Source organism: Dreissena polymorpha, chromosome 12, assembly GCF_020536995.1.
Source record: "Dreissena polymorpha isolate Duluth1 chromosome 12, UMN_Dpol_1.0, whole genome shotgun sequence".
Classification (NCBI taxonomy): domain Eukaryota; kingdom Metazoa; phylum Mollusca; class Bivalvia; order Myida; family Dreissenidae; genus Dreissena; species Dreissena polymorpha.
The window spans coordinates 11,226,865-11,252,656 of record NC_068366.1 but is presented as its reverse complement, the minus strand read 5'-3'; the positions used below and the strand labels follow the sequence as shown (position 1 = coordinate 11,252,656).

Genomic DNA, 25,792 nt, shown 5'->3' with positions numbered 1-25,792 from the left:
AGCTATATTTAGAATCACTGGTATTCCCAGATTTGAGTGTTCGTCGGGAAAAAGAGAGAGAGCGAGATCGTTGTACATGGTACAAATTGGATAAGTGTCGATTTCCCAAAAGAAAAAAAAACATCTCTTTGAGGGTAAAATATTATATGTTGGTGAAAAAATATATTATTGGAGGGAAAATTGTATTTTTAGGGGAAAAATTCTGGTAGGGGAAGACGCCGAATATCGGCGTCACTTTCTTAGTAAAAAAACCCCTGAACACACACATGCTAATATAGGACAACAATTAACACACATGCTAATATAGGACAACAATTAACACACATGCTAATATAGGACAACAATTAACACACATGCATTAAGGGGTGTTGCGGCAGTTTATTTATCCTAGGATATATTTATAGCAACACAGATGATGCTATTATCACAACTCAATATTTTTATTATCACAATCATCAGAAATCACTGAGTTGGTTCATAATATAATTGTCATTGGTTTGATTCCAGGTGGGGTCAACTTTTTTTATTACTTTTTTTACTTTCTTTAATTCCATTCTTGTTTTATACTGGAGCTCTTTAGTCCTGTTGTTAACATTTATCATCTTAAAGCATTTAATCACAAACTTCAAAACATGCCGAAATCAGTGAACAAGTACATGTAAATTATTTATGATAAAGGTCGAGTTTGATACTGTATGGCATTATGTTTGTGATTAAATATTGTTTTTTATTAATGTCGTTTGGTTAGCTGTTGTAATCCCAGTTAAGATTGTAAACAATTTCTTATGTTTATGCATATTTCTAACAATCTATGTACCATTACTTGGGTTTTGCCTATTTTCTGTATTTTATTAAATTTTACGTTTACAGTAGGGATAGTTAAAACAAAAAAATCTCTGTTAAAAGTGCGGTGACCCCCTTTTATTATTTGTGTTTTATGATGACAATACGAAGATGAACATATTTGAGCAGTTTCGCAGAATTCAATTAGACATAAAAAATTTAATTCCATTAATGTGGTTACAATAGTAAAAAAATGACGTTTATTTTGGGTGTCATAAAAATTATAAAAAATAAATTTCTTAAAAATTAACTTGTGGACTCAATTTTATTGGTAGTGTGTGGTTTAATTAAATGGTATATGATGTATCTTAGCTTAAATAATATCAACATGTTGCCAATTTTATAGGTTATTAATTATTTTTACGCATTTAGAGATTTTTCAGTTTTATTGAAAAAGTACATGTTATATAATGGTGAATAAAATCAAAACCAGGCCGGTGGCCTTATGTTTTTATTTAATTTTTCATATAGTATTTGTATATATATCTTAAATATAAATTTTAGACAAAATCTATTAGATGGAAAAAAATCAACAAAACTGCAGCAACACCCTTTAAGCCCAATTTCTCAGAACTAGACCTATTTGCATACAAGTATCCAGCCCAGTACCTTCACTCCTGACCAGCGTGCTGTGTACAGGCGGTAGGGCCCCCCTCACCAGGGCCTCGGCCTTGGGTCTGTCTGCAGCCTTACATAGCAGGATGCTCTCCCCTGAAACAGCACAAATAACACCTGGTTTTCATCTCAGGTAACAAGATTGCAATGCTATTACAAAACTGGGCTTAGACTGGGCAAAACACGTCGTCTGCACAGACTTATCAGGGACAACACTTTCTGCCTGAACTGGATTTATGTTTACAAGAGATTTTCTTTTAAATTATAAATACCATTGACCAGATGGGGTCCTTTAAAGCCTGTCCGCCAACAGGATTTGTCTTAAGAAGTAACCTCCTTTAAACGTACAATTCTATAAGAGCGGAAAAAGTGCTACCTGATTAGCCAGTGCAGAGTTCACAGAGCGCACAGTTTAATATGTGGGGACTCTGTGCGAACATGCATTAAGCCCGGATTTCTCAGAACGAGGCTTGAAGGAGTCATTTGACAGTGAATCTGATATTGATTTATGAAGTTTCTGCTCATCCCAGCATGGTAGAATCGCAAGCTTTTTTTATTTTGTTTTGTGTAATTAATAAACACCAGTCAATATGATGTAACTCAATTATGGTTTCAGATGATCGAGAATAATTCTAAATAAACTGAGTAGCAATGGCCAATGTCAAGCCAACTCAGCAACATTAAGCATGATTATTTAAATAAAATATTCAAACTTGCATTTAAAAAATCTCTATATGGTATTTAAAAATTCCAAACAAACTCAAACTTCAAATCAACGAACAAGTGACTTCATGTCGGCATGGACTCTTTTAATTTTACTACTCATCATTAACTCATACTTCACTCTTCAAGAAATGTGAGTGTACATGTCTGCCCCTAACCTGCGGTGTCGACCCCTTTTCTGCCAGCGCGCCCAATCATCTGCTTGTATGTGAGGAAGTCGATCATTTGACCACCGTGGAACACTGGGGTGCGTATGAGGACCCTGCGTGCAGGCAGGTTGACCCCTGACGACAGGGTGGATGTAGCAACCAGCACCTTCAGTATGCCCTGACGGAATGCCCCCTCTATGATGTCTCGCTCATCAAATGTAAGACCTGGCAATGGGAAGGAGATGCAGCTATATGAACATTGAAAAATAGTTGTGCTCTGGTAAAACTGGGCTTAATAAATGTTCGTAAAGTGCCGTCCCATATTACCCAGTGCAGTCTGCACAGGCTTATCACGGACAACAATTAAGGACATTATGCAATTATTTGTTCGCAAAAATCCAGCCAAGGTAAAAATATTTGTCCCAAATTAGCCTTTGCAGACTGCACAAGCAATAAGCCCTGTATTCTCATAGTGTGGCTCAATTATAGATTATACGGGCAAAAGCCCGCGAAGCGGGCGTTGACCGTTCATACATATGGGAATTTAGACATAAAATTACATAGGAATACCACATATGGATACGTCTCAAAAAAATTTGCCACGCGACATATATTTTCGCGATGCTATTTATGAACTTGAACAAATCAAAAACACTTTGACATATGCTAAATCACATGTAAATACATACCTCAGGAAAAGTTATATCAATGACATCATAAATGTGTAGCGAATCGCACTTAATATTCTCGCATTATTTGTTTTTCTTCGCAACCGTTCCAGAATTAAGTCATTACTAAATTATCTCCCCTGAATGCTCTTCTTCGGTGGGTATAAGCCGAAGACTGGTTCACTACATATAGTGACAGTCTTTACCAAACACAATTTAAGTGAACATAACCCGTCTTTGATATATTGCCGAATCTCAGATTTCTGTCGAATTTATTTGCTTTGATCTTTTCGATATCTTATTGTTATTATTATCCTGACAAATCACAAACGCTTGTTAAAAAATTATTTGTTTTAAACATTATAGTTGGCATCTCTATTCTTCCAGTATTCTCGCGGTATTTCAATAACGACACCCTACTGTTTATTTGTCAGAATATGTGACGCATTTTCCATTCGCTCTTAGAAAGCATTCTATACATAGATGGTGACGTCACTTCGTTATTGTCAGTAAGACCGGTGTGTACACAATGTCTCAGAAAGAGGTTTTACGTGTGATCATGAGCAATATTCCGGCAAGTTGTCGTTGTTATCCACCAGAAACACATTTATTCACAAAATTTAATGATATTCCGATCTAACTTTTTAGTCTTTTAGCTTTAATTTTTAACGTATTTACACCTCGTCTGCTCGCACTTTACCGATTTCCCGAAAGGTTACATATCACTATAATAAGTTTAGGCCTAAAACCACAAAATCCGATACCGTTGGATTTTCGTACAACAATCTTACGTAAAAAATCTCCCAGATTCGAAATCAACAAAAAACAAGACATTTATAAATTGTCTGCATTATTGATAAAATTTTAAGATATTTGTTGGTTTTCCGTTTTTAGAAGATGTTCTGTGAAGGCAAGAGCTGGGCATCATACAAGCCATTCTATCCAGCAAAACTGACAGTTTTGGTTTACAGAAATCAACAAAGGAGGGATTCCTGAACTATCAAATTTCCAAGCTATACACACAGTTATTATCTGTGGTGATCTTTATTGGTTCTGTTTGTTTACTTGGATGGAACATGTGTGAACTTTTATAGAACTTTAAACTATATATGTCTATCTATAAACAAAAATCAGCTATTGTATATTAAGATCAGTTGTGCAAACAATGTCAAAGGGTTGTTAAATTAACAATTTGAAGGCAATTATGCTGAAAAAATATGAGAGTTCCCATGCAAATTTTGTCTGTATATCAACAAGTGTCTGCCGATAATTGTCAAACTAGTAATACAAAACTTACCACAAGTATGTAAAAGCACTAAGTACCTGTGATCAATTTTAGTAAGATAGTGTAATTCTAAACAGTAGCAAATAGCTTGTTTAGTAAATGCATAATGCAATTAATATGATTTCCGTTCTATTGTGTAATTAATAAATTGGTTGTTACTTGTTAATCCATGATAAATGTTTTATGGCTAGTACAAAACCAGCAATGTTAATTTAGTAAAAGGTAATACAATAACACCACTTTGTAATTTCATATACGTAAATATTCTTGAAATGTAGGTTGATGACAGTGTTTTAGTTTTACTTATTTTGTAACTATTATTTTATGTGCAAAAAAATGATGTGAAGTGTTTTGTATCTCCACACAATACCACATACCTTTTTATATATGTACTGTGTTATGTGGTATTTGAATGTTTAAATAAAAAAATATGGATGATATAACATGATGCATTCTCACATTTGCATTCAAATTGTAACTATAGAGCTAAGTGTATGCAGTTTAGACTGTGATTTTAGAATTGCTACAAAATGGCTAGTTTTTTAGTGGCGACAAAATTTAAACTATTCAACAATAGTTTGGGAAAGAAAATTAGAAACCTGCAAGATACCTGTATTTATTAAATATTTCAATTGCGAATCAAGTATTTTGTTATGCTGTTACACATAATTATACATTGATAATAAATAAGAAGACAATTAGTGGTGTTAACGTTTCCCAACAGTAGAAATCATTCTTCTGATGAAGTCAGTGATATACAGACGAAAGCTCCAGGTATGGCTTTCAATACGTAGTGTGTGTTTATTTGACAGTCTAAAACTTATTGGATTAAAAAAAAATCCTGTCAAATTTGTCAATCAAAATTGATTTGACACATCACATGATTTTGATTATGTTAAATCAGTGTACTGTATGCTAAATGCAACTGCTTTAGCAAGCTGTCAAGTTGAATTGAGACATTTGATGAAACAAACTGTTTCCTGGGTAGGACCAGTACTAACTTAGTGTCTATATGACGTACCATGACCTCGAAAGAGTACAAGACCTGCTAAGTAGAACGAGAAATGTACTTCGACGTACAATTTTCACCGACACTTGAGTGTTAGCCAATCAGAAGACACCTTACGTCTGTTGCTTTTAGAGATTTTTGACATTGAACATTATTATTATTATTATTTATACCGAATTATGCGCCTATCGACCGCTTACTCATAGATATTGTGCGTATTTATTAAACATTATTATTATTATAATTTATACCAAATTATGCGACTATCGACCGCTAACTCATAGATATTGTGCGTATTTATTGACCTGGCGTGGCGGAATTAACCTCTGACTTATGCTAGTTATGGTTATCACAAAATACGACCAACGGGGAGTTTATAATACATTATTTATCCCATTAATGCTTGGTAACTGGTTACCGTTGGGAATTTCCTACACAGTAATGCGCTGGACGGTCGTAATACTCCGCCCCGCATGATCATTTCATACACACAATATGCTGAATAATTTTAATTTTAAAAAGGTAACAATTGAATCTTCTTCAAATTTGTATATAATCTATTTCAATGCATTAAATACTTGAAACTTCTGTGTTGTTTTTTTGCCATTCTGATATTTTTATTCATTTTGTCCTCAACTAAAAAAGAGATTTTAAACATTTATTATGAATAAATCTGAAGGAAAAGCGGCTCAAGAGACTAGTGTTTTGATTGGCTGTTCAGAAAATGTGTACGTAGAAGTACAAACATGTATGTCGAAGTACAAATTGTACTTTGACGTACAAATATATACTTCGAAGTGTATTTTATATTCATGTCGACGTACAATTATTGTACTTCGACGTACATTTCTCTGTTTAACGTGTAGGTCTTCTTGACTTTCAACCCAAATGGTACGCCATAGTATGTCTTAAGGGTTATCTAAAGAATGCTCCCACTTAAAGGATCAATACAGAGACCTCCCAGTGACTAAGCCAGTTAGCAGACACCCCATCCACTATACCACAGACACCGAGCCAGCTATAAATTCCTGTGCTAGAATTTAGAAAACAAAAAAATATATAAGATGCTAGATCTTTAAGCTTGGAACATGTAACTCGTTTTAAGATTGATTTTTTTGGATGCATTACTCAATTATTGCAACAATTATCATATTTTGAACAAAACCATGTCCATATATTTATTAAAAATACATGGTTATCAAAAAAACTTAAAAAGCTTTTGCCCGTAAATTAGGTAGCACCTATAATCATATTACTATCTTACTAAAAAGAACACCATTATAACAAAGGTTGAAAACTTAATAGATATCAAGAAATTTTTGCTTATCATTTGCAAAATAATCTTTAGCAGTTTTTTATCATGTCAGATAACTATTTTACACATAAGGGCACTCACTCAGTATTTACAGTTTTAATGACAAGCGATGTAATGAAACTTAAGGAAATCCTTGAACAATTCTTTGGTAAGGAAAAATAAGCCTTAAATTAAAAAGATAAAAAATGTTGCATCTTACAGAAGAGAGACCCTTGGGGTTTAGAGATAGTGAAATGGACCATCATACTACACTCTATATTGATACCTCCACGGTAGAAGGCAACACAGCACTGTACAGTCTGGGCCAGGAAGGAGGTTAAGCCTACAGGACTATAAGTAAAATGAAACCTGCAATGCAAGCCCGTACTGTACATACCTGTATGATGGTAGGCTACACCGTATTGTACAAACCTGCATGGTGGTAGGCTACACTGTACTGTACATACCTGCATGGTGGTAGGCTACACTGTAATGTACATACCTGCATGATGGTAGGCTACACCATACTGTACATACCTGCATGGTGGTAGGCACCACCGTACTGTACATACCTGCATGGTGGTCGGCTACACCATACTGTACATACCTGCATGGTGGCAGGCTACACCGTACTGTACATACCTGCATGGTGGAAGGCTACACGGTACTGTACATAGCTGCATGGTGACAGGCTACACCGTAGTGTACATACCTGCATGGTGGTAGGCTACATTGTACTGTACATACCTGTATGATGGTAGGCTACACCATACTGTACATACCTGTATGGCGGAAGGCTACACTGTACTGTTCATACCTGTATGGTGGTAGGCTACACTGTACTGTACATACCTGCATGATGCTGGCCTACACCGTACTGTAAATACCTGCATTGTGGTAGGCAACACCGTACTGTACATACCTGCATGGTGGTCGGCTACACTGTACTGTACAAACCTTATGATGGCAGGCTACACCGTACTGTTAATACCTGCATGGTGGTAGGCTACACTGTTCTGTACATACCTGAATGATGGTAGGCTACAACGTACTGTACATACCTTGGCATGGTGTAGGCTACATCGTACTGTAAATACCTGCATGGTGCTAGGCTACACTGTACTGTTCATACCTGCATGGTGGTAGGCTACACCATACTGTACATACCTGCATGGTGGTAGGCTACACCATTCTGTACATACCTGTTTGATGGCAGGCTGCACCGTACTTTACATACCTGCATGGTGGAAGGCCACACTGTACTGTACATAGCTGCATGGTGGCAGGTTACACCCTAATGTTAATACCTGCATGGTGGTAGGCTACACTGTACTGTACAAGCCTGAATGTTGGTAGGCTACACCGTACTGTACATACCTGCATGGTGGTAGGCTACATCGTACTGTACATACCTGCATGGTGGTAGGCTACACTGTATTGTTCATACCTGCAAGGTGGTAGGCTACACCGTACTGTACATACCTGTTTGATGGTAGGCTACACCGTTCTGTTCATACCTGTATGGCGGTAGGCTACACCGTACTGTATATACCTGCATGGTGGTAGGCAACACGTACTGTACATACCTGCATGGTGGTAGGCTACACATTACTGTACATACCTGTATGGTGGTAGGCTACACCGTACTGTACATACCTGCATGGTGGTAGGCTACATCGTACTGTACATACCTGCATGGCGGTAGGCTACACCATACTGTACATACCTGCATGGTGGTAGGCTAAATTGTACTGTACATACTTGCATGGTGGTAGTCTACATAGTACTGTACATACCTGCGTGGTGGTAGGCTACACCGTACTGTACATACCTGCATGGTGGTAGGCTACACCGTACTGTACATTCCTGCATGGTGGTAGGCTACACTGAACTGTACATACATGCATGGTGGTAGGCTACATCATACTGTACATACCTGCATGGTGGTTGGCTACACTGTCCTGTACATACCTGCAGGGGGTTTTCTGCCTATTTTGGGAAAAGGAGTCGGACCAAATTGGGAATTTTTTATCGATTTAATTGTCCATTTTGGGAATTTTCGCTTCGATGAAACAGCTCATTTTGGGAAAAGATTGTGAATTTATCATGCTTAAATAAGTCAGAGGTTTAACAAATACATTAGTTTTTATTTGTTATTTTGACCTTAAATGCAGGTAAGCATCAGATGAGTAAATTTGCTTTGTGTGAATGTGTGAAATGGGGAGCACAGCAAGTTTATGGTGCTGAATCCTCGCACAACCACAGCAGTGATTGTTGGTATGATTGATACACATCAGCTGGACGAGTTGGAACATTAATAATCTAATAATCATAAGTCATAAGACACTTCTTTCTTTCTTTCTAAAAAAGAATAAAATAAATTTTAAAAAAAAATTAAATTGGGAGTTTTTGTTATATAATTTCGGTTTGGGATCAGGTCCATTGGCATTGTGAATGCCTCCGTTTTCCGGAGGGGCAGACAGTGCTGAAAAACCACTGACCTGCATGGTGGTAGGCTACACCATACTGTACATACCTGCCTGGTGGTAGGCTACACCATACTGTTCATTCCTGCATGGTGGTAGGCTACACCGTACTGTACATACCTGCATGGTGGTAGGCTACACCGTACTGTACAGTGCGGGCCAGGACAGAGTCAAGTCCTACAGGGGTCCTCCTCAGCTGCTCGAGGGTGTCCAGCAGGGTCCTGGGGTCTAGAGGCAGCACCAGCACATCACTGGCCCCTCCCTCTGATATGTACAGGTATGGAAAGTTTAAGTTTCAGTAATGATAAGCAATCAACTTTATTGATTTGTTCAATCTAAGAATGCTGTTTAATCATAGATAAAGGGGTTCTCTATAATTATGCAGTAACAAATTTCAGGATATAAGCCCCTGTGACTTTTTGATCTGATGACCTCAAATTTTGTCACTTTCCTATCCACCCATGTAAGCACTCTACCAATATGCATGATTGTGGGTAAAAGCTATCTCAAGACATTGCGCCAAAATGAATTTCTTGTTACAAGCCCCTGTGACCTTAAACTTTGACCTGATGGCCTCAAAGTTATTCTTTGTTTCCAAGAAAGTGGCATACACATTGCAATGATTGTATGTCAAAGTGTTTTTTAGGTATCATGCTGAAAAAAAGATACAAGTTTGTGAGTTCTTGGTCTTTGACCTTGTGACCTCTTTTTTCCCTCACAAGTAGCCAGTATATCAGTTTGCATGATCACAGGGCAAAGCGTTCTCAAAATAAAGTGCTAAAACAAATTTACATTTAAAACCCCTGTGATCTTGACCTTAAAACTAGTGACCTCAAAATCAATAGAAGTCTTGCCTTTTGGAACAGAAAACACTTTTTAAATTTGCATGATAGTACAAAGCTTTCTACAGAAATTTTGCAGAAACAAGTTTTACATTACAAGCCCCTGTGACATTCAGCTTTGACCTCAAAATCAATAGGTGTCTTCCTACTATCCCAAAAAACTATCACACCTATGTCCAAGGTAGTAGGTCAAAGCGTTCTTAAAATATAACACAGAAAAAATGGTCTTCAGATTTACATACAGACCTACCAACCAACTGACAGGTGGAAAGAAATATTTCTCCTCTTCTTCGAAGGAAGGCATAATTTAATTGTAAGAAAATTAAATAAGGAATTTTCTTAAGCCATGTAGATAACAAAATTCTGTACAGCCATAATTATTCAAGAAATTGTGTCACATAAAATTAACATCTGTGATTTCATACTACTTCCTTTTTACAAAAAACTCTTTTAAGTCATTTAACATTGTACAAAACATGGAGGATTGGTTTTTGCACTTCTAACCCCTTTTCTCAGTATACCTGGTTGTTTGTGCACCGCTAGTGACGGGTCCCTTAGCAACCTGTAGAGTTCCCTGGCAACCTGCTCAGCAAGGCTCTCACACCAGTTCTTGGTGGGACAGAATATCAGGATGGAGTGACCTCCCCTCATTGTCTCTATGCACAGTGGAACAACATGGTCCTCATCTCCCTGTAGATAGACAGACACCAACTGTCACATTCTTAGTACCATATAGCAATTGTTGTTTTGTTGTTGTTTTTCTTATAAGGAATGTGGTTTGTTTTGGACACACTAGCTGAATGTAACTCTCATTTTTGCCCCCTTCAAACTTGCTTGGTTCTAGTTCCAGTTATTATTTCTTGTTCTTGTTCTTGTATATAATTTTTCCAAAAGAAAAAATCCAAGAAGGCTTTTGCATTTATAAATAACTTAAATAGATGTATGTATTGTTTTCTTTGTTGTTGTAGGGCCACAACAAATTGATGATGTGTTCTACGGATTTTAGCAAAACAAAAAATTGAGCGAGCGAGCGAAATAAAAATAAATTTATTTTTATTCCATTTTTTTTTAAATCGCAGGCGAGGGAAAAGCGAAAAAAAACAACAAACTAATGTTGTTTATATAAATTGATTCTATATTTTAACATAGCACATATATTGGTATAATTTGAGTGTAAAATAGACTAGTATACATTATAGTATAATGACAAGTACTATTATACAATAGTAGAACAACAATAAGAGGGAACAATTTTTTAATCAAATCAATTTAAACAAGCAAATTTGTTTAATTGATATCCCTCGCCAATATACTTCAGGACACAAAAGTTTCCTGGACGGATGGACAACGCCAACGTGCATCATCCTCTTATCAATATATATACTCATATCAAGTTTCAATGAAATCCCGATGCAGATGCTACTGCGAGGAACAAAGCACGGAAATCATCAGTAATGGGATGATTGATTGCATCTGGCGGAAAAATAACGTTTCCATTAACATCTTTCGCTGACACAAGGAAGCAGACGGACGCCGCCATTCTTTTACTATAAACAAATCAATATCGGAAAGCGCTATAACAGTCTATATCGTAAAATATGTAGGCTAAATTAAACTAAATCATTGAACGAATATGTGCGGAGCACAAATTGTTGCTGCAGGCACAAAATAAAAATATTTTTATTTCGTTTAAGATTTTTAGGTGTGGGAAATCCATCGAACACGTAATCAATTTGTTGTGGCCTAGTAAGAAATTGAAATAAAAAAACACAACGACAAGATGGTACAATTGATGTGACACTTTGTGTTAATTATTTATATGACTTTGTAGCAAAACATTTGATAAACGTTCTGTAACAAAGTAAGAAACACAACATTCAATCATGCTGATCTAAATAAATAAATCCCCTTTTGTCATTTAACTCCCCATTCGAAGGAACCTTTCACCATTGCTGAAATGGTGAAACAAAAAGAAATTCTATTTAACAAGCCAGTGGACTGCAGCAAAACCGAACCAAACAGTTTTCAGATGACACCCATGCAAAGTTACGGTAATGACGTTACAAGGCCACAAGATTTCACCTTGACAGCGTACTTCACGTCAACTTCACGCAGCGGTTTCATCTCTGAGTCAAACACCTGGTTCCCTATCTTGACGCACTCTGCGAGGGGAACTGGGCGGAAGTCCGTGCGGTAGAGGTCGGCATGCAGCCAGCGTGCCAGGAGGTCAAGGTTTGGAAGAGTGGCACTCATGCCCACTATCTGGATGGAAGGGGGTGTAACTGTACTGAAAAATGTAAGGTCAAGTTCTGGGAAAACTGGACTTAATGCATGTGAAACAAGGATATCAGTGAAACTGATGGATGCTCCCCAATGATGCGCTTTGTCAATCTATGTGTTAATAACAACCTAAAAAAATCTATTATAAGCCTCGATGACCTTGACCCCAGCGACCTCAAACCTCATCAAAAGGTAGAGGTCCATGCAAGGTACCTACATGGCAAATATAAAAGAGATCGGTAAAGAATTGAAGGTGTTATGAGAAACTGTAAAAAAGTGTGAATCTATTATTAGCCTCGGTGACCTTGACACCAGTGACCTCAAACCTCATCAAAAGGAAGAGGTCCATGCAAGGTACCTACATGCCAAATATGAAAGAGATCGGTAAGTATTGAAGGTGCTATGAGAAACTGTAACAAAAGTGTGACGGAAAAATCTATTATTAGCCTCGGTGACCTTGACCTTCACACCAGTGACCTCAAACCTCATCAAAAAGTAGAGGTCCATGCAAGGTACCTGCATGCCAAATATGAAAGAGATCGGTAAAGTATTGAAGGTGCTATGAAAAACTGTAACAAAAGTGTGACGAAAAAATGTATTATTAGCCTCTGTGACCTTGACCCCGGTGACATTAAACCTCATCAAAAGGTAGAAGTCCATGCAAGGTACCTACATGCAAAATATGAAAGAGATCGGTAAAGTATTAAAGGTGCTATGGGAAACTGTAATAAATGTGTGACGGAAAAAGTATATAATAAGCCTAGGTGACCTTGACCTTGACCCCAGTGACTTCAAACCTCATCAAAAGGTAGAGGTCCATGCAAGGTACCTACATGCCAAATATGAAAGAGATCGGCAAAGTATTGAAGGTGCTATGAGAAATGGTAACAAAAGTGTGACGGAAGGAAGTACATGTAAGGAAGTAAGGATGAAGGGAAGGAAGGAACTACAAACTGGCAACTATATGCTGCCTGAAATATTTCGGGGAGCATAAAAATGTGTCATCACAGATTAGCCTGTTCTGTCTGCACAGGCTAAAAAGGGAAGCACTTTCCCCTTTTACGGATTTTTTTTTTAAAGAAAGCCTCTTCTATAGAAAAATCAAGTTTAAGCAGAAAGTGTCGTCCCTGATTATGTGGTGTGAACTGCAAAGGCTAATCTAGGATAACACTTAAGGCACATGAATTGACCCCAGTTTTTCCAGTTGAGGCTAAAATGCACCAACTAGCTTATATATTTGCCTTTTCAACAGTGTTTCAGTCATATCATAAAGGTCAGTTAAATCAATCACACTTTTTCCTTGGATAGCAGATCTACCAGTAACAGGTGCACATACCCATGCTACTAACTGGCAACTGACCTACTGCAATCAGAGGTAGGGGGGAGGGGGAATGGACATAGAAAGGATTTGATGATCAATCACCACACAAATTATGTTGCCAGGCTGGGGATTGAACCCACTATGCTCGGATTTATTGTCAAGCGCTCTACCAAATAGCTAGCTGGCACAACTACTCTTATATTCCAAGTACAAAACACAATTACAAAATTAAAGATGTTAGTTTGAATACTTTGATATATTTATTTCAGCATTCTTGGTTTGTGATGTTATATGTGAGATGGTTGAACAATCTGCTAAGGTTACAAGGTACTTAAACTTTATGGTCTTGATTTCTGATGTTATATATAAGAGCACTTATTAACAGACATGTAAAATGGTTGAGCAAATTGCTACGTTAACAAGGTTACAAGGTACTAATCCTTCCAAATAAGTTTTATCATGCAAAATATTAAGTGTTTTAATGAAACTACAACGTGATATCAGCCTGACCTACCCATCTGGTCCCTGTTGCCGTCGACTACACATGTAGGTTATCTTGGTCAGGAGAAGCTCCAGCAGGTATCCACGGCTACGGTCGCCAATCAGATGGAGCTCATCAACAACTATGATACCTGTATGAGGTGGGAAAATATGCATGGAGCCTTGCTCTGGGAAAATGGGGCTTAATGAATGTGCGTAAAGTGTTGCCCAGATTTGTCTGAGATTACACTCACCTACACTGGATATTTGTTTAGCAGAGACCTTCTTCAAACTGAAATTTCATAAACTCACAAAGTGTCTTCACAGGCAAATCTTGAACAACACTTAACGCACATGCATTAAGCCCCATTTTCCTGATATGTTTTAAATAGTACAGTGGTCACCAAACTACCTAATTAACAAACTGTAAATATTAGGAAATAAGATGCTGTATTGAATAAACAAATATGCTCAACCCCATGTTCCAACCTTTGGTAATTTAGGACATCCATTTGAAAAATTATAAGTCTGTGCGACAGCTATTTGAAGTCTTGTTTTCATATGGAATTGGAAACATTGTTTTGGAGTGTGTTTTTATTATATATACATGTATGTTTTGTAACATCATAGTTTGGTTATTATTTTTGATACTTTATATATATATAGAAGAAATCAAATTGACATAAATGTTGTATTAATTTTTGTAAGTGAATTACACATTGTGAAAATGTGCTTGCATGTACAAACACATTCATGAATGTATATTTCTCGCAAAATCCATTTTAATCACACATTGCAACATTTTTTTTAGCTCTAAGGGAGTGTTAGTTAAGTGTTTTGTCAAAGTGAAATTCAGTGATCTGGGTAAAAAAGAAATGACAACAATTTCCAGCACAGAGAAGGATCAATATACCTCTTGTATCAATATGTCAATGGTAAAAGAAAAATTGTACAAAAATTCACCGCTCAGCAGTTACAGTCAAAACACAAGGATATTTATTATGAACATTATAAGTTAACCTATATATGCTTGCTAGAAGACATGAAAGTAACAATAAATTAATCCAGTTTGAGAAAAGTACAAACAAAATTTCAATGTCATAAGTATGTAATATTTTACCAAAGATGGCATTTATAAGAAGGAAGAGTACAAAGAATTGCTGAAAAAAAAATCAACATAGTTCATCTGATTTTCTATGAATATGGCCCTCATAAAAAGATGACAACAACTGCAGAAGGTCACAAAATTAACAAGAAGGTCTAGTTTTGTAAATATAAGTCTCTTTCTGGGAAAACTGGGCTGCATGCATGTGCTTAAAGTGTCAGCAAAGATTAGCATAAACAGTCTGCACAGGCTAATCAGGGACGATAGTTTCCCACTTAACTGGATTTTTGCAAAGAACCAAAAATACAACAAAAGCGTGGCCCCTGATGAGCCTGTGCAGACTTAACTCTTGATGCACATGCATTAAGCCCCATTATCCCAGAGAAAGGCTCATTTAGAAAATACAATTTGGACAACATCTCTACAAGTACCAAGGGTGTCCAGTTTGTTGTCCTCTAGAAGCCTGTTGATGAGGCTGTTGCCTTTCTCAATGGTGCAGACTGCAATGTCTGTCCCACTGAAGCCCCCGGGCGGTGAGTAGTGGCCCATGAACCCACCCACTCTCACACCTGCATCTTGGAACAGCTCCTGTGGGAGACAGGCACTGAGTGGTCAGTAGTGACCCATGAACCCACCCACCCTCACATCCGCGTCTTGAAACAGCTCCTGTGGGAGACAGGCACTGAGTGGTCAGTAGTGACCCATGAACCCACCCACCCTCACATCCGCGTCTTGAAACAGCTCCTGTGGGAGACAGGCACCGAGTGGTCAGTAGTGACCAATTAACCCACCCACCCTCACATCCGCGTCTTGAAACAGCTCCTGTGGGAGACAGGCACCGAGTGGTCAGTAGTGACCCATGAACCCACCCACCCTCACACCCGCATCTTGTAAAAGCTCCTGTGGAACAGACACTGAGTGGTCAGTAGTGACCCATGAACCCCCCCCCCCCCCCCCTCACACCAGCATCATGGAACAGCTCCTGTGGGAGACAGACACTGAGTGGTCAGTAGTGACCCATGAACCCACCCACCAGTGTTCCCAGCTTTTTGTATGAACAAATTTCCCTGATTTTGCCCTGATTTTTCCCTTATGGAAAATACAAATTCCAAGATCATAATTTAGACATCTTTCTTGTTTTAGACACCCTAAATAAATAGCAGTGGCAGACAATAACATGTATTATATTTATGTAATTGTATAGCAATGGCCTCCCATCTCCCCTCACAGCCATCCTAGAGAAAGAAGTAGGTATTAACTTATAGTACACTAAGCTACATGTATATTACAAAGCAACCATAGCCATGCAGATGAATAGATTTGCTGTTTTAATTGTATGGACTTTTCTACACAAGTCGGGAAAGTCTGACCAAACAAAATTCCCTGATTTTTCCCTGATTTCAGGAACTTTTCCCATTTCCCTGACTTTTCCCTGACTAGAAAAAGTGAAGTCTTTTTCCAGGTTTTCCCTTTCCAGGTTGACTGGGAACCCTGCCCACCCTCACACCTGCGTCCTGGAACAGCTCCTGTGAGAGACAGACACTGAGTGGTCAGTAGTGACCCATGCACCCACCCACCCTCACACTCCCATGAACCCACCCACCCTCACACTCCCATGAACCCACCCACCCTCACACAGCTCCTGTGAGGGATAGAGCACTAACTTGTTGGCAAACACAAACATTGCCCAGCAGGGACTTTCTCCGTCTCTAAGAAGCAGACCTTGGCCCTCCTAATTGTGAATAAATGAGTTCAAAAATGTTAAAAAATGTATTTCAAAATTTTCAAAATAGAGTCACAAACTTTTTTAAAGTGTTAAATATTTTGAGTGTGCAAATTTCGCAAAATTGTGTAAAACATCCATTCTACCAGATAAAAAAGCCCTTCTTTATTTTGAACTAAGTATCAACCTTTGAATATTGACCAACTAGAATGCTTCATGCCGTTGATTTAATAATCTAGATTTATACTGTTCATAGACTTAGGGGAAAAAAGTTTTTTTATATTTAAAGTGCACTCACTGACGTGCCGATCCACATGCATTACATAATTTATTGTTCTACCAGAAAACAATAAATACTGCACGTGTCTTGTTAATGTTTATGAACATCTTCTTTCTTAACTCATTCGTAGGTAGAACATTTTCTCTCTCTAACTCACTGGTAGCTAGAACATTTTCTCTCTCTAACTCTCCTGTAGGTAGAACATTTTCTCTTTAGCTCATTCGTAGGTAGAACATTTTTTCTCTCTAACTCACCTGTAGGTAGAACATTTTCTCTCGTGTGACCGACACAAAGGGCAGGATGATGACAGCCTTCCTCCGTGTCTCCAGGACTCTCTTGAGCACCAGCAACTCTGCCACCATCGTCTTGCCAGCACTGGTAGGGGCCGAGTACACAAGGTTACCCCCATCTATATATATACAACAAAAACACTTAAGCCTTGTTCTGAGAAAACTGGGCATAATGCATGTGTGCAAAGTGTAATCAAAGATAAGCCTGTGATGTTAATATGAAAAAAGTTACCATCAGCCGAAACACTTTTAATAATTTTCTGTGGGACAATTTTTTTTTTTTTAAATACACAATGTTATTTATAAATATTCTTTAGCTAGATACAAACACCAATAAAACAACATGTAATGGTTGACAGTGAAAGCAAGTTTTATTTGAGCCTCAATGAGGGGAAAATAGGGTTCAATGCAAGTGCGTAAATTCTTTTCACTGATTAATTTGTTTAGTGTGCACAGACTAATAAGATACAACACTTTCCACTTGCAGGGTATTTTTTGTTAAAGTGAAGTTTCCTTTTAGCTAAAATCCAGTTAAGACAGAAAGTGTTAACACTTTTATAGGCTAAAACTGGATTTTCAGTAAGTAGTGTAAAGTGTCGTCAGTGATAAGGGACAACACTTTTAGCGCACATGAATTAAGCACCATTTTCTCACAGCAAGACTTCTATGCATATCACTCAAATACAGCTACTCACTGAGTACGTTTCCAAGCATGAGACACTCAGCCTGCCATTGGAACATGTGTGTGATGCCTCTGGCTGCGTACTGGTTCAACACCACCGCCGGAAGGCCCCAGGATGACAGGGCCAGGCTGTCCTGGTCTACATCTGCACAGAAATAGGAGAGATTATATGTGCGCCTTGCTCTGGGAAAACAGGGTTTAATGCATGTGTGTAACGTGTCGTCCTAGATTAGCCTGTGCAGGCCACACAGGCTTATCAGGAACAACACTGTCTGCTTTCATGGTATTATTTGTTTAAAGGATGTCTGTTCTTAACAAAAATCCAGTTAAAGAGGAAAGTCTTGTCCCTGATTAGCCTGTGACGACTGCATAGGATAATCATTGATGACACTTAACGCAGAAGCAATTAGCCCCTTTTTTTAGGGCGTTAGACATATAGTTTTAGAAGTTGATGTTTGTTTGCCAACGGTATAATTTTTTTGTGATTATTATTTTGCTACAGGCTCAAATCATTGCTTTTTACTGAATTTTTAACAATTTTACATTAAGACAGACAAATGCATGAAGTCAGATCTTATTTTTGATTGCACAACAAAGACCTAATCCACTGCAAATAAATAAGTACAACCTGTAATAATTAACCCATAAAACGCACTTTTCCAATCCAGGAAACAAATCCAAATTGCCAAAATTCCCAGACGGAAGGAAAGTCGTATCCATTTTGTTCAAAACGTGAATTTTCTACATGTGAATAAATATAATGAGAGTGAAACTTAACATTTCATCAAAAAGGCATAAATATATAATGATGGGTTTGTGCAATTACCCAGCAATAAAAAAGACCCATAATTCCCAAATTGAAGATTAAATCATACTATTTTTCCCTATTTCAATTTTTTTTCCAATAATTTTTCCCAAGTGGTGTGATACAGGTACTTTTCCCAATTGGGTGAAAAAAGAAAGTTGAAATACATTAAACTACTTGCCTACAAGCATCCAGTCTTATACTACTTGTACAAGAGGATTATGAACAATTAACAATTACCAGGCATGATAGTGGAGGTGGCAGCTTGGTTCACACCAAGCCTTTTTCTAGGAAATAGACTTCTCTCATCGTCTGCAAGACTGGAACTTTCCAATGTCTGGTGCTCTTGTTGGCCTATGTCTGAGCCATGTTGGAGTTTTTCTGATTTTGGTGACTTTTCAGCTTTCTTTCTCTCCAATTTTGACTCGTCAATGCTTTCATTGTCAACGCACAAAGACTTAAAGAAGTCACTTTTATCTACTGACGTGTCTCTGCCAGTACCCAAGGCTGTTTCTGGTGATGTTACAGTATTTAGGATCTGCTTTCTGTTGTTCTTGCTGCTGTTTCGCTGACTCCTTCTGGGAGTGGACAGTGGGGCGGACTCTGCTGCTCTCTCATTTCGAGGCTTCTTAGAGTCAGATAAGTTTTTGTTTTTTGCCTTTTTTGCATCAGTTGGACTGTCCTTATTTTCTTTTGTAGTACATTGATTATTTCTGAATATCTGAGGCGTAGATATATCGACAGGGCTGGCAAAAGAAAGATCATGGAAGGAGGGCTGATGGTCAGAAATTCTAGACATGGATGCAGTCTTTCGAGTGACCGGAGTGGTAGCTACTATCCTGGCAGTTTTGTCACTTTGTAAAAAATGCTTTGTAGGGTTTGTTTGCTGTAAATTAGTGTTGGACTTTATATCAAGTTTAGTACTATATTGTTTCACTACATTCTTCTCAATGTGTTTTCCTATATCGTCTTTTTTGTGTACATTATTACCTGGAATGCTTTGCCGTCCATTAAGACCAGAAACTGCTGTCTCTTTAACACCCTTGGAGTTACTTTGCACTGATTTTGTAAGCACAGATGTATGGATATTGCCAGTATTTGGATTGCCATGGACTTGTTTTGATTCAGTTTTACCACCAGTACAAGCTTTAGATACAGCAATATTTCCCTGTTTATTTTCTGATGTAACCAATGTGGCCCCCTGAGGCGGATTTGCTGGCATGGCAGTCTTATAGTTCTGCTCAATCTTGTCCAGGGCTGATACCAGGTTGGGGTCATTTTCAAGGTCACAAAAGGAGGAACTAAAAGACAGATCTGGTTGATGAGTTAACCCCACCTAGAAGTAAAGAATGATGCTGATATAATATATTAGCAATATTCTGGGAAGACAGGTATTTATTCATGTGCACAAAGTGTTGTCCCAGATTAGCCTGTGAGATCCATACATGCTAATCAGTGATGACATTTTCAACTGTTATGGTATTTTTCTTTAAAAGGAAGTCCTTCTCTGTTAAAATCCAGGTTAAGCAGAAAGTGTTGTCCCTGATAAGCCTGAGCAGACGGCGTAGGCTTATCTAGGACAACACTTTACACACATGCATGAAGCTTGGTTTTCCCTGAGCGAGGTTCATATCTTTAAAGCATGTAGCAGTAACACTGGATAAAGTATGTGTGCGAATACATACAGCAGACTACACAGGTTGATTCAGGAAAGAGGTTTTCCCTTGCCGTATATTGATATTCAGTATAAACTTTCTTTAATAGAAAACAAAAAAAAAGCATACCGGTAAGTGTTATCCTTGATGACCCTTTGCGTGGTACAGACTAAAATTTAATTTAAATAATTATGTGCATTAAGTCTTGATGTTGTTATTTACAGACACAATTTCGGTTGGTGGGGAGGAATATATATTTATGTTATTGTAGTGACAAATTTTGTATACAGAACATGCAAAATTCAGGGCCCGTATAAGGCCGCATTCTAAATGGAAACAAAGTATATATCTTCCTAAACGGGACTTCAACATTGCCAATTGAAGGTTTAAAAAAAAATCCTAATCCAAAAGTTTGGCTCCATTCCCAAAATGCCGGAAAAACACTGACAGTGTTTTACTATTTTAATTCAAAAGTACTTCAAATGCAGTAATTGAAGTAAAGATCTCTGTTGCACAAAATTCATCACTCATGATGATGTGCAAACGGTATTGAACTTAAGCAGGATTGGTGATAAGCCATTTATGCGACCAGTTTAGCACACTCGGAAGAGCACTCTTCTTGACAGCAAGAGGTCCCCGCTGACAGTAACCAATTGACTGCACAATTTTTACCACCCGGCCAACTGTTAATCTGGCCCCAATAAATATATGTGCCGTGCTCTGTGAAAAGGGGGTTAAATGAATGTGCGTAAACTGTTGTCCAAAACTAGCCTGTGCAGTCCAGGCTAATCTGGGATGACACTTTGCGCACATGCATTAAACCACCTTTTCACAGAGCACTGCTCATATATATTTACCCAATAACATTTCTTACAGTCACACTGACCTTGACATGTTTAACATCTTTCTGGATATTGCTGCAAATACAAAAAGTATTTTTATACTTACAGGTGTATACATTGCTTAAGACATATACATAAGTTAAGACAGTCAGTTGGTCTCTGTGTGGTGTGACAAAAGCTTACAACAGATACTGTGGAATCTTCTAGAGCGCAGAGAGAGAGAGTCAGAAGAGCACAGTGAAAACACTGTAGAAATGGAAATCTTTGAGAATTGGCATGAGTGTTATAGGGCGAAGCTATCTGTGACATGGGCGATTCAGGACCCTAGCTCAGACTCATATTTTTGAATACAATGTTCAGTGTGACAGCCTCTACAAGGGACAAAATTGTCACAAAACCAGGTTTTCAATTTGAAAAAAAGTCTGATAAAGGGAGACTGAAATGATTGTTTATAATTAACCCCCCTTGTTTCAAAATAAATCTTTTTTTAGTCGTGGCACCCTTCGCCTTGGAGATATTGACGTAATTATTTTGGGCGACACACCATCCAATGATGGTGAACAAATGCTCATTTAAGGCCATTTTTGACCTTTGAACTCAAAGTGTGACCTTGACCTTGGAGATAACGACGTAATTCTTTCGCGCTACACACCGTCTAATGCTGGTGAACAAATTTGCCGAAAAATTTTAAAATCTCACTATGAACGACAAAGTTATGGCCTGGACAAGCTCGTTCCGCCTGCCCCCCAGCTCGTCCGCCCTCCCATCCGCCAGCCGACATTTGCAATCTAATAACCAGTTTTTTCCTTCGGAAAACCTGGTTAAAAATTGCCATATCCATGAAATAATTGTACTGCATTGGTTTAAAGTGAGCAAAACAAATGAAACAAGAGATGTGTTTGTCAGAAACACAATGCCCCCTATTGCGCCGCTTTGAAGCCATAAATTTTACCTTTGCCCTTGAACGATGACCTTGACCTTTAGCCACTCAAAATTTGCAACTCCATGAGATACACATGCATGCCAAATATCAAGTTGCTATCTTCAATGTTCAAAAAGTTATGACCAAACTTTAACGAAGGTTAAAGTTTTAGGAAAGAAAAAAACAATGATATTTGACCTTTGACCTTGAAGGATGACCTTGACCATTATTTTTCACCACTCAAATTGTGCAGCTCCATGATATACACATGCATGCCAAATATGAAGTTGATATCTTCAATATTGCAAAAGTTATAAAAGTTTAACCAAGGTTTAAGTTTTGTGACACACACATACAATGACTGACTGACACAATGACAGACAGACAGACAGGCCAAAAACAATATACCCCCGATCTTTCCATCTGGGGACATAAAAACAAACTGTTAAATGCTGAGAAATCAAATTTGTCATGAGGAATTTCAATATCTCAATATATTCTCCAGTGTTTGATTGCAATTATTTATACATACTGGTAATGTTTTCAGTTTATTTTCTCTCTCTTTACTGTAATGTTAAAAACTGAAAGCGAAATACAACTGAGATAGTTAGTATAATAAAATCATAATGAGCCTAGTTATGATTGGACTGGAAAAACTGAGCTGAATGCATGTGCATAAAGTGTTGTCCGATATTAGCCTGTGCCGTCTGCACAGGCTAATCAGGGACTATGCTTAGAAGCTTGTATGAAATTTTATTCTTTTAAACAAAAATTGAGTCTAAAAGGAAAGGGTCGTCCCTAATTAGCCTGTGTGGACTTCAGAGGCTAATCTGAGGCAACACATTACGCACATGAATTAAGCCCAGTTTTTCCATAACATGTCTAAAATACTTGCCTGTTGGTGATCTGGCGTGGGCGTTTCTCTGGAGGAACCAGGCTATGTGTTCTCTGTACGACTATTCCACCCAGTCTTTTACGACCAATATTCTTTTGACCACTCATGACTCAGCAGGGCAAGTCAACTCATGGCCATCTTGAAGTTATATCTATGAACAGACAATTTTTATCAATGAACTAACGGCTAAATTATATAAAAAATTAAAGAACATGGCCTCAATAATTTAATACACTGGTAAACAATATTAAGCTTCTTTTAAAGTTTATATATCAATTTAGCAATATTGTCTCATAAGCTCTAAGATTGCATAATCCAAACAATGGTCAGCTTTTTTTATCACCATTTGGGACTGGGACAGGGGCTCTTTAAATTAGGAAAATTCGTGTTTATTGACTAAAATTTGGAAATTGGTGTATTTTGTATTTTTGCTAATAAACAACAAATTTAGAATAAGTGTGGTAAATATTATATTTAAAAGGTTCAACCCATAGAGATGCATAGGGAAATCAACTTAATGTTGTGTTGTATTTAAAAACAAACTTTCGATTTGGAGAAATAAAGACTTTTTGACATGGGGAATCAGACTGAATAACAGCCTCAAAATTGACCAAAACAAACCACTGAGCGTGGGATCCATTACATTTTTCACCTCTCAAGATTTGAGTGATACTTCAAGCATCATTAAACATTTCTGATAAAAATGGCAATCCTTCATATTCCATTTTAAATAAATGTTCCACAATTATTTTAAGCACAACACATCCATTTTGGTTGAATCCACAACTTTAACCAATACATATACAGACATTCCCAAAAGTATTTTAAGTCCACAGGAATTGAATAAACCATGCAACACAACCCTATGAAAAGCAAGAATGATTCAAAAAGCCATGAAATAGCATGACAGTATTTACATGCAATGCTCATTTTCTTTTACATGGAATGATTTTTTTGTTTTCTGAAAAATGTAGGTTTAGAATCTGAGAAGGACATTGGAGTTACATTGGATCATAGACCACAAGCTGAACTTTGATGAAGAGCGTATTTTAGAAAAAGTCAATAAAGCAAATTCAGTGCTGGGTGTTATAGGCAGGTCTTTTGAACACATTGACAGTGACGCCTTTGTAATATTATATAAAAGTTTAGTCAGGCCTCACATTGAATATGCAAATCAAGTATGGCACCATATAAACGAAAACATCGATATGCTTGAAAATGTGCAGAAACGTGCTACGAAGCTTGTGCAAGGATTGAAAAACATGCAGTATGAGGAAAGACTGAGAACTCTAAGATTGCCAACATTAACCTACAGACGCATACATGGTGATATGATTGAAACATTCAAGATTTTGAATAAGAAATACGATTATAACCCAGAAGAACGTTTCAGCAAAAGAAGTGATATAACATCAGACAGAACAAGAGGACATGAACAAATGTCATCTAAAAAAAGGGCACGATTAAATATCAAAAAGCACTCATTTATAGTGTTTAATCTAGATAGGCAGAGGGGCATGGCGCATGACTTAAAACAAGGCATTTTGCACGGCGATTCTCTTACAAAGGGCACATTGGGTGTTTTCAAATTGTTGATACTTTTAATCACAGCCTAAAACTTGAATTTATAGTATTATACATTTTAAATGTTATTTCGTATATTTTTTGGAAAACATGCAAAACACAACAAGGGACAAAATTGTCACAAAACCAGGTTTTCAGATGAAAAAAGTCTGATAAAGGGAGACAATTCAAAATGTGTATTGTTAACCCCCTTGTGTAAACTTGACCTTGATTTCAATTAGAAAAAAAAGTCTGATAAAGAGAGACAACTCAAAATCAAAATGTGCATTGTTACTGATTGTTCATAGTTACATAGTTGTTTCAAAATCAATCTATTTTTAGTTGTGGCGACCTTGACCTTGGAGATATTGACGTAATTCTTTCGCGCGACACACCGTCCAATAATGGTGAACAAATGTGCCAAATGATTTTAAAATGTCACAATGAATGACATAGTAATGGCCCAGACAAGCTTATTTATGGCCATTTTTGACATTCAAACTCAAAATGTGACCTTGACCTTGGAGATATCGACGTGATTCTTTCACGCGACACACCGTCTAATGATGGTGAAAAATGTGCCAAATGATTTTAAAATCTCACAATGAATCACAAAGTAATAGCCCGGACAAGCTCATTTATGGCCATTTTTTACCTTCAAACTCAAATTGTGACCTTGACCTTTGAGATATCGACGTAATTCTTTAGCGCGACACATCGTCGAATGATGGTGAACAAATGTGCCAAATGATTTTAAAATCTGACAATGAACGACAAAGTTATGGCCCAAACAAGCTCATTTATGGCCATTATTGACCTTCAAACTCAAATTGTGACCTTGACCTTGGAGATAGACGTAATTCTTTCGCGCGACACACCGTCTAATGATGGTGAACAAATGTGCCAAATGATTTTAAAATCTGACAATGAACGACAAAGTTATGGCCCGTACAAGCTTTTCTGCCCGCCAACCCGCCCGCCGACATCGCCAATCTAATAACCAGTTTTTTTCCATCGGAAAACCTGGTTTAAAAT

The 25,792-nt window shown here is 37.5% G+C and overlaps 1 protein-coding gene across 1 annotated transcript in view; it reads right to left on the bottom strand.

The window, feature by feature from the left end:
- Positions 1-19,760, bottom strand: part of LOC127853623 (DNA polymerase theta-like) — a 52,266-nt gene extending 32,506 nt beyond the window's left edge. Inside the window, exons 1-10 of the mRNA XM_052388293.1 lie at positions 19,121-19,760; positions 18,089-18,220; positions 17,358-17,512; positions 15,532-15,688; positions 14,030-14,147; positions 11,997-12,201; positions 10,436-10,604; positions 9,193-9,336; positions 2,340-2,555; positions 1,453-1,554 (exon numbers count right to left, since the gene is read on the bottom strand). Of these exons, the coding sequence (XP_052244253.1) occupies positions 1,453-1,554; positions 2,340-2,555; positions 9,193-9,336; positions 10,436-10,604; positions 11,997-12,201; positions 14,030-14,147; positions 15,532-15,688; positions 17,358-17,512; positions 18,089-18,220; positions 19,121-19,679 (1,957 nt within the window). The 5' untranslated portion in view covers positions 19,680-19,760. The remainder of the gene's footprint in view (positions 1-1,452; positions 1,555-2,339; positions 2,556-9,192; positions 9,337-10,435; positions 10,605-11,996; positions 12,202-14,029; positions 14,148-15,531; positions 15,689-17,357; positions 17,513-18,088; positions 18,221-19,120) is intronic.
- Between the last annotated feature and the right edge of the window lie 6,032 nt (positions 19,761-25,792).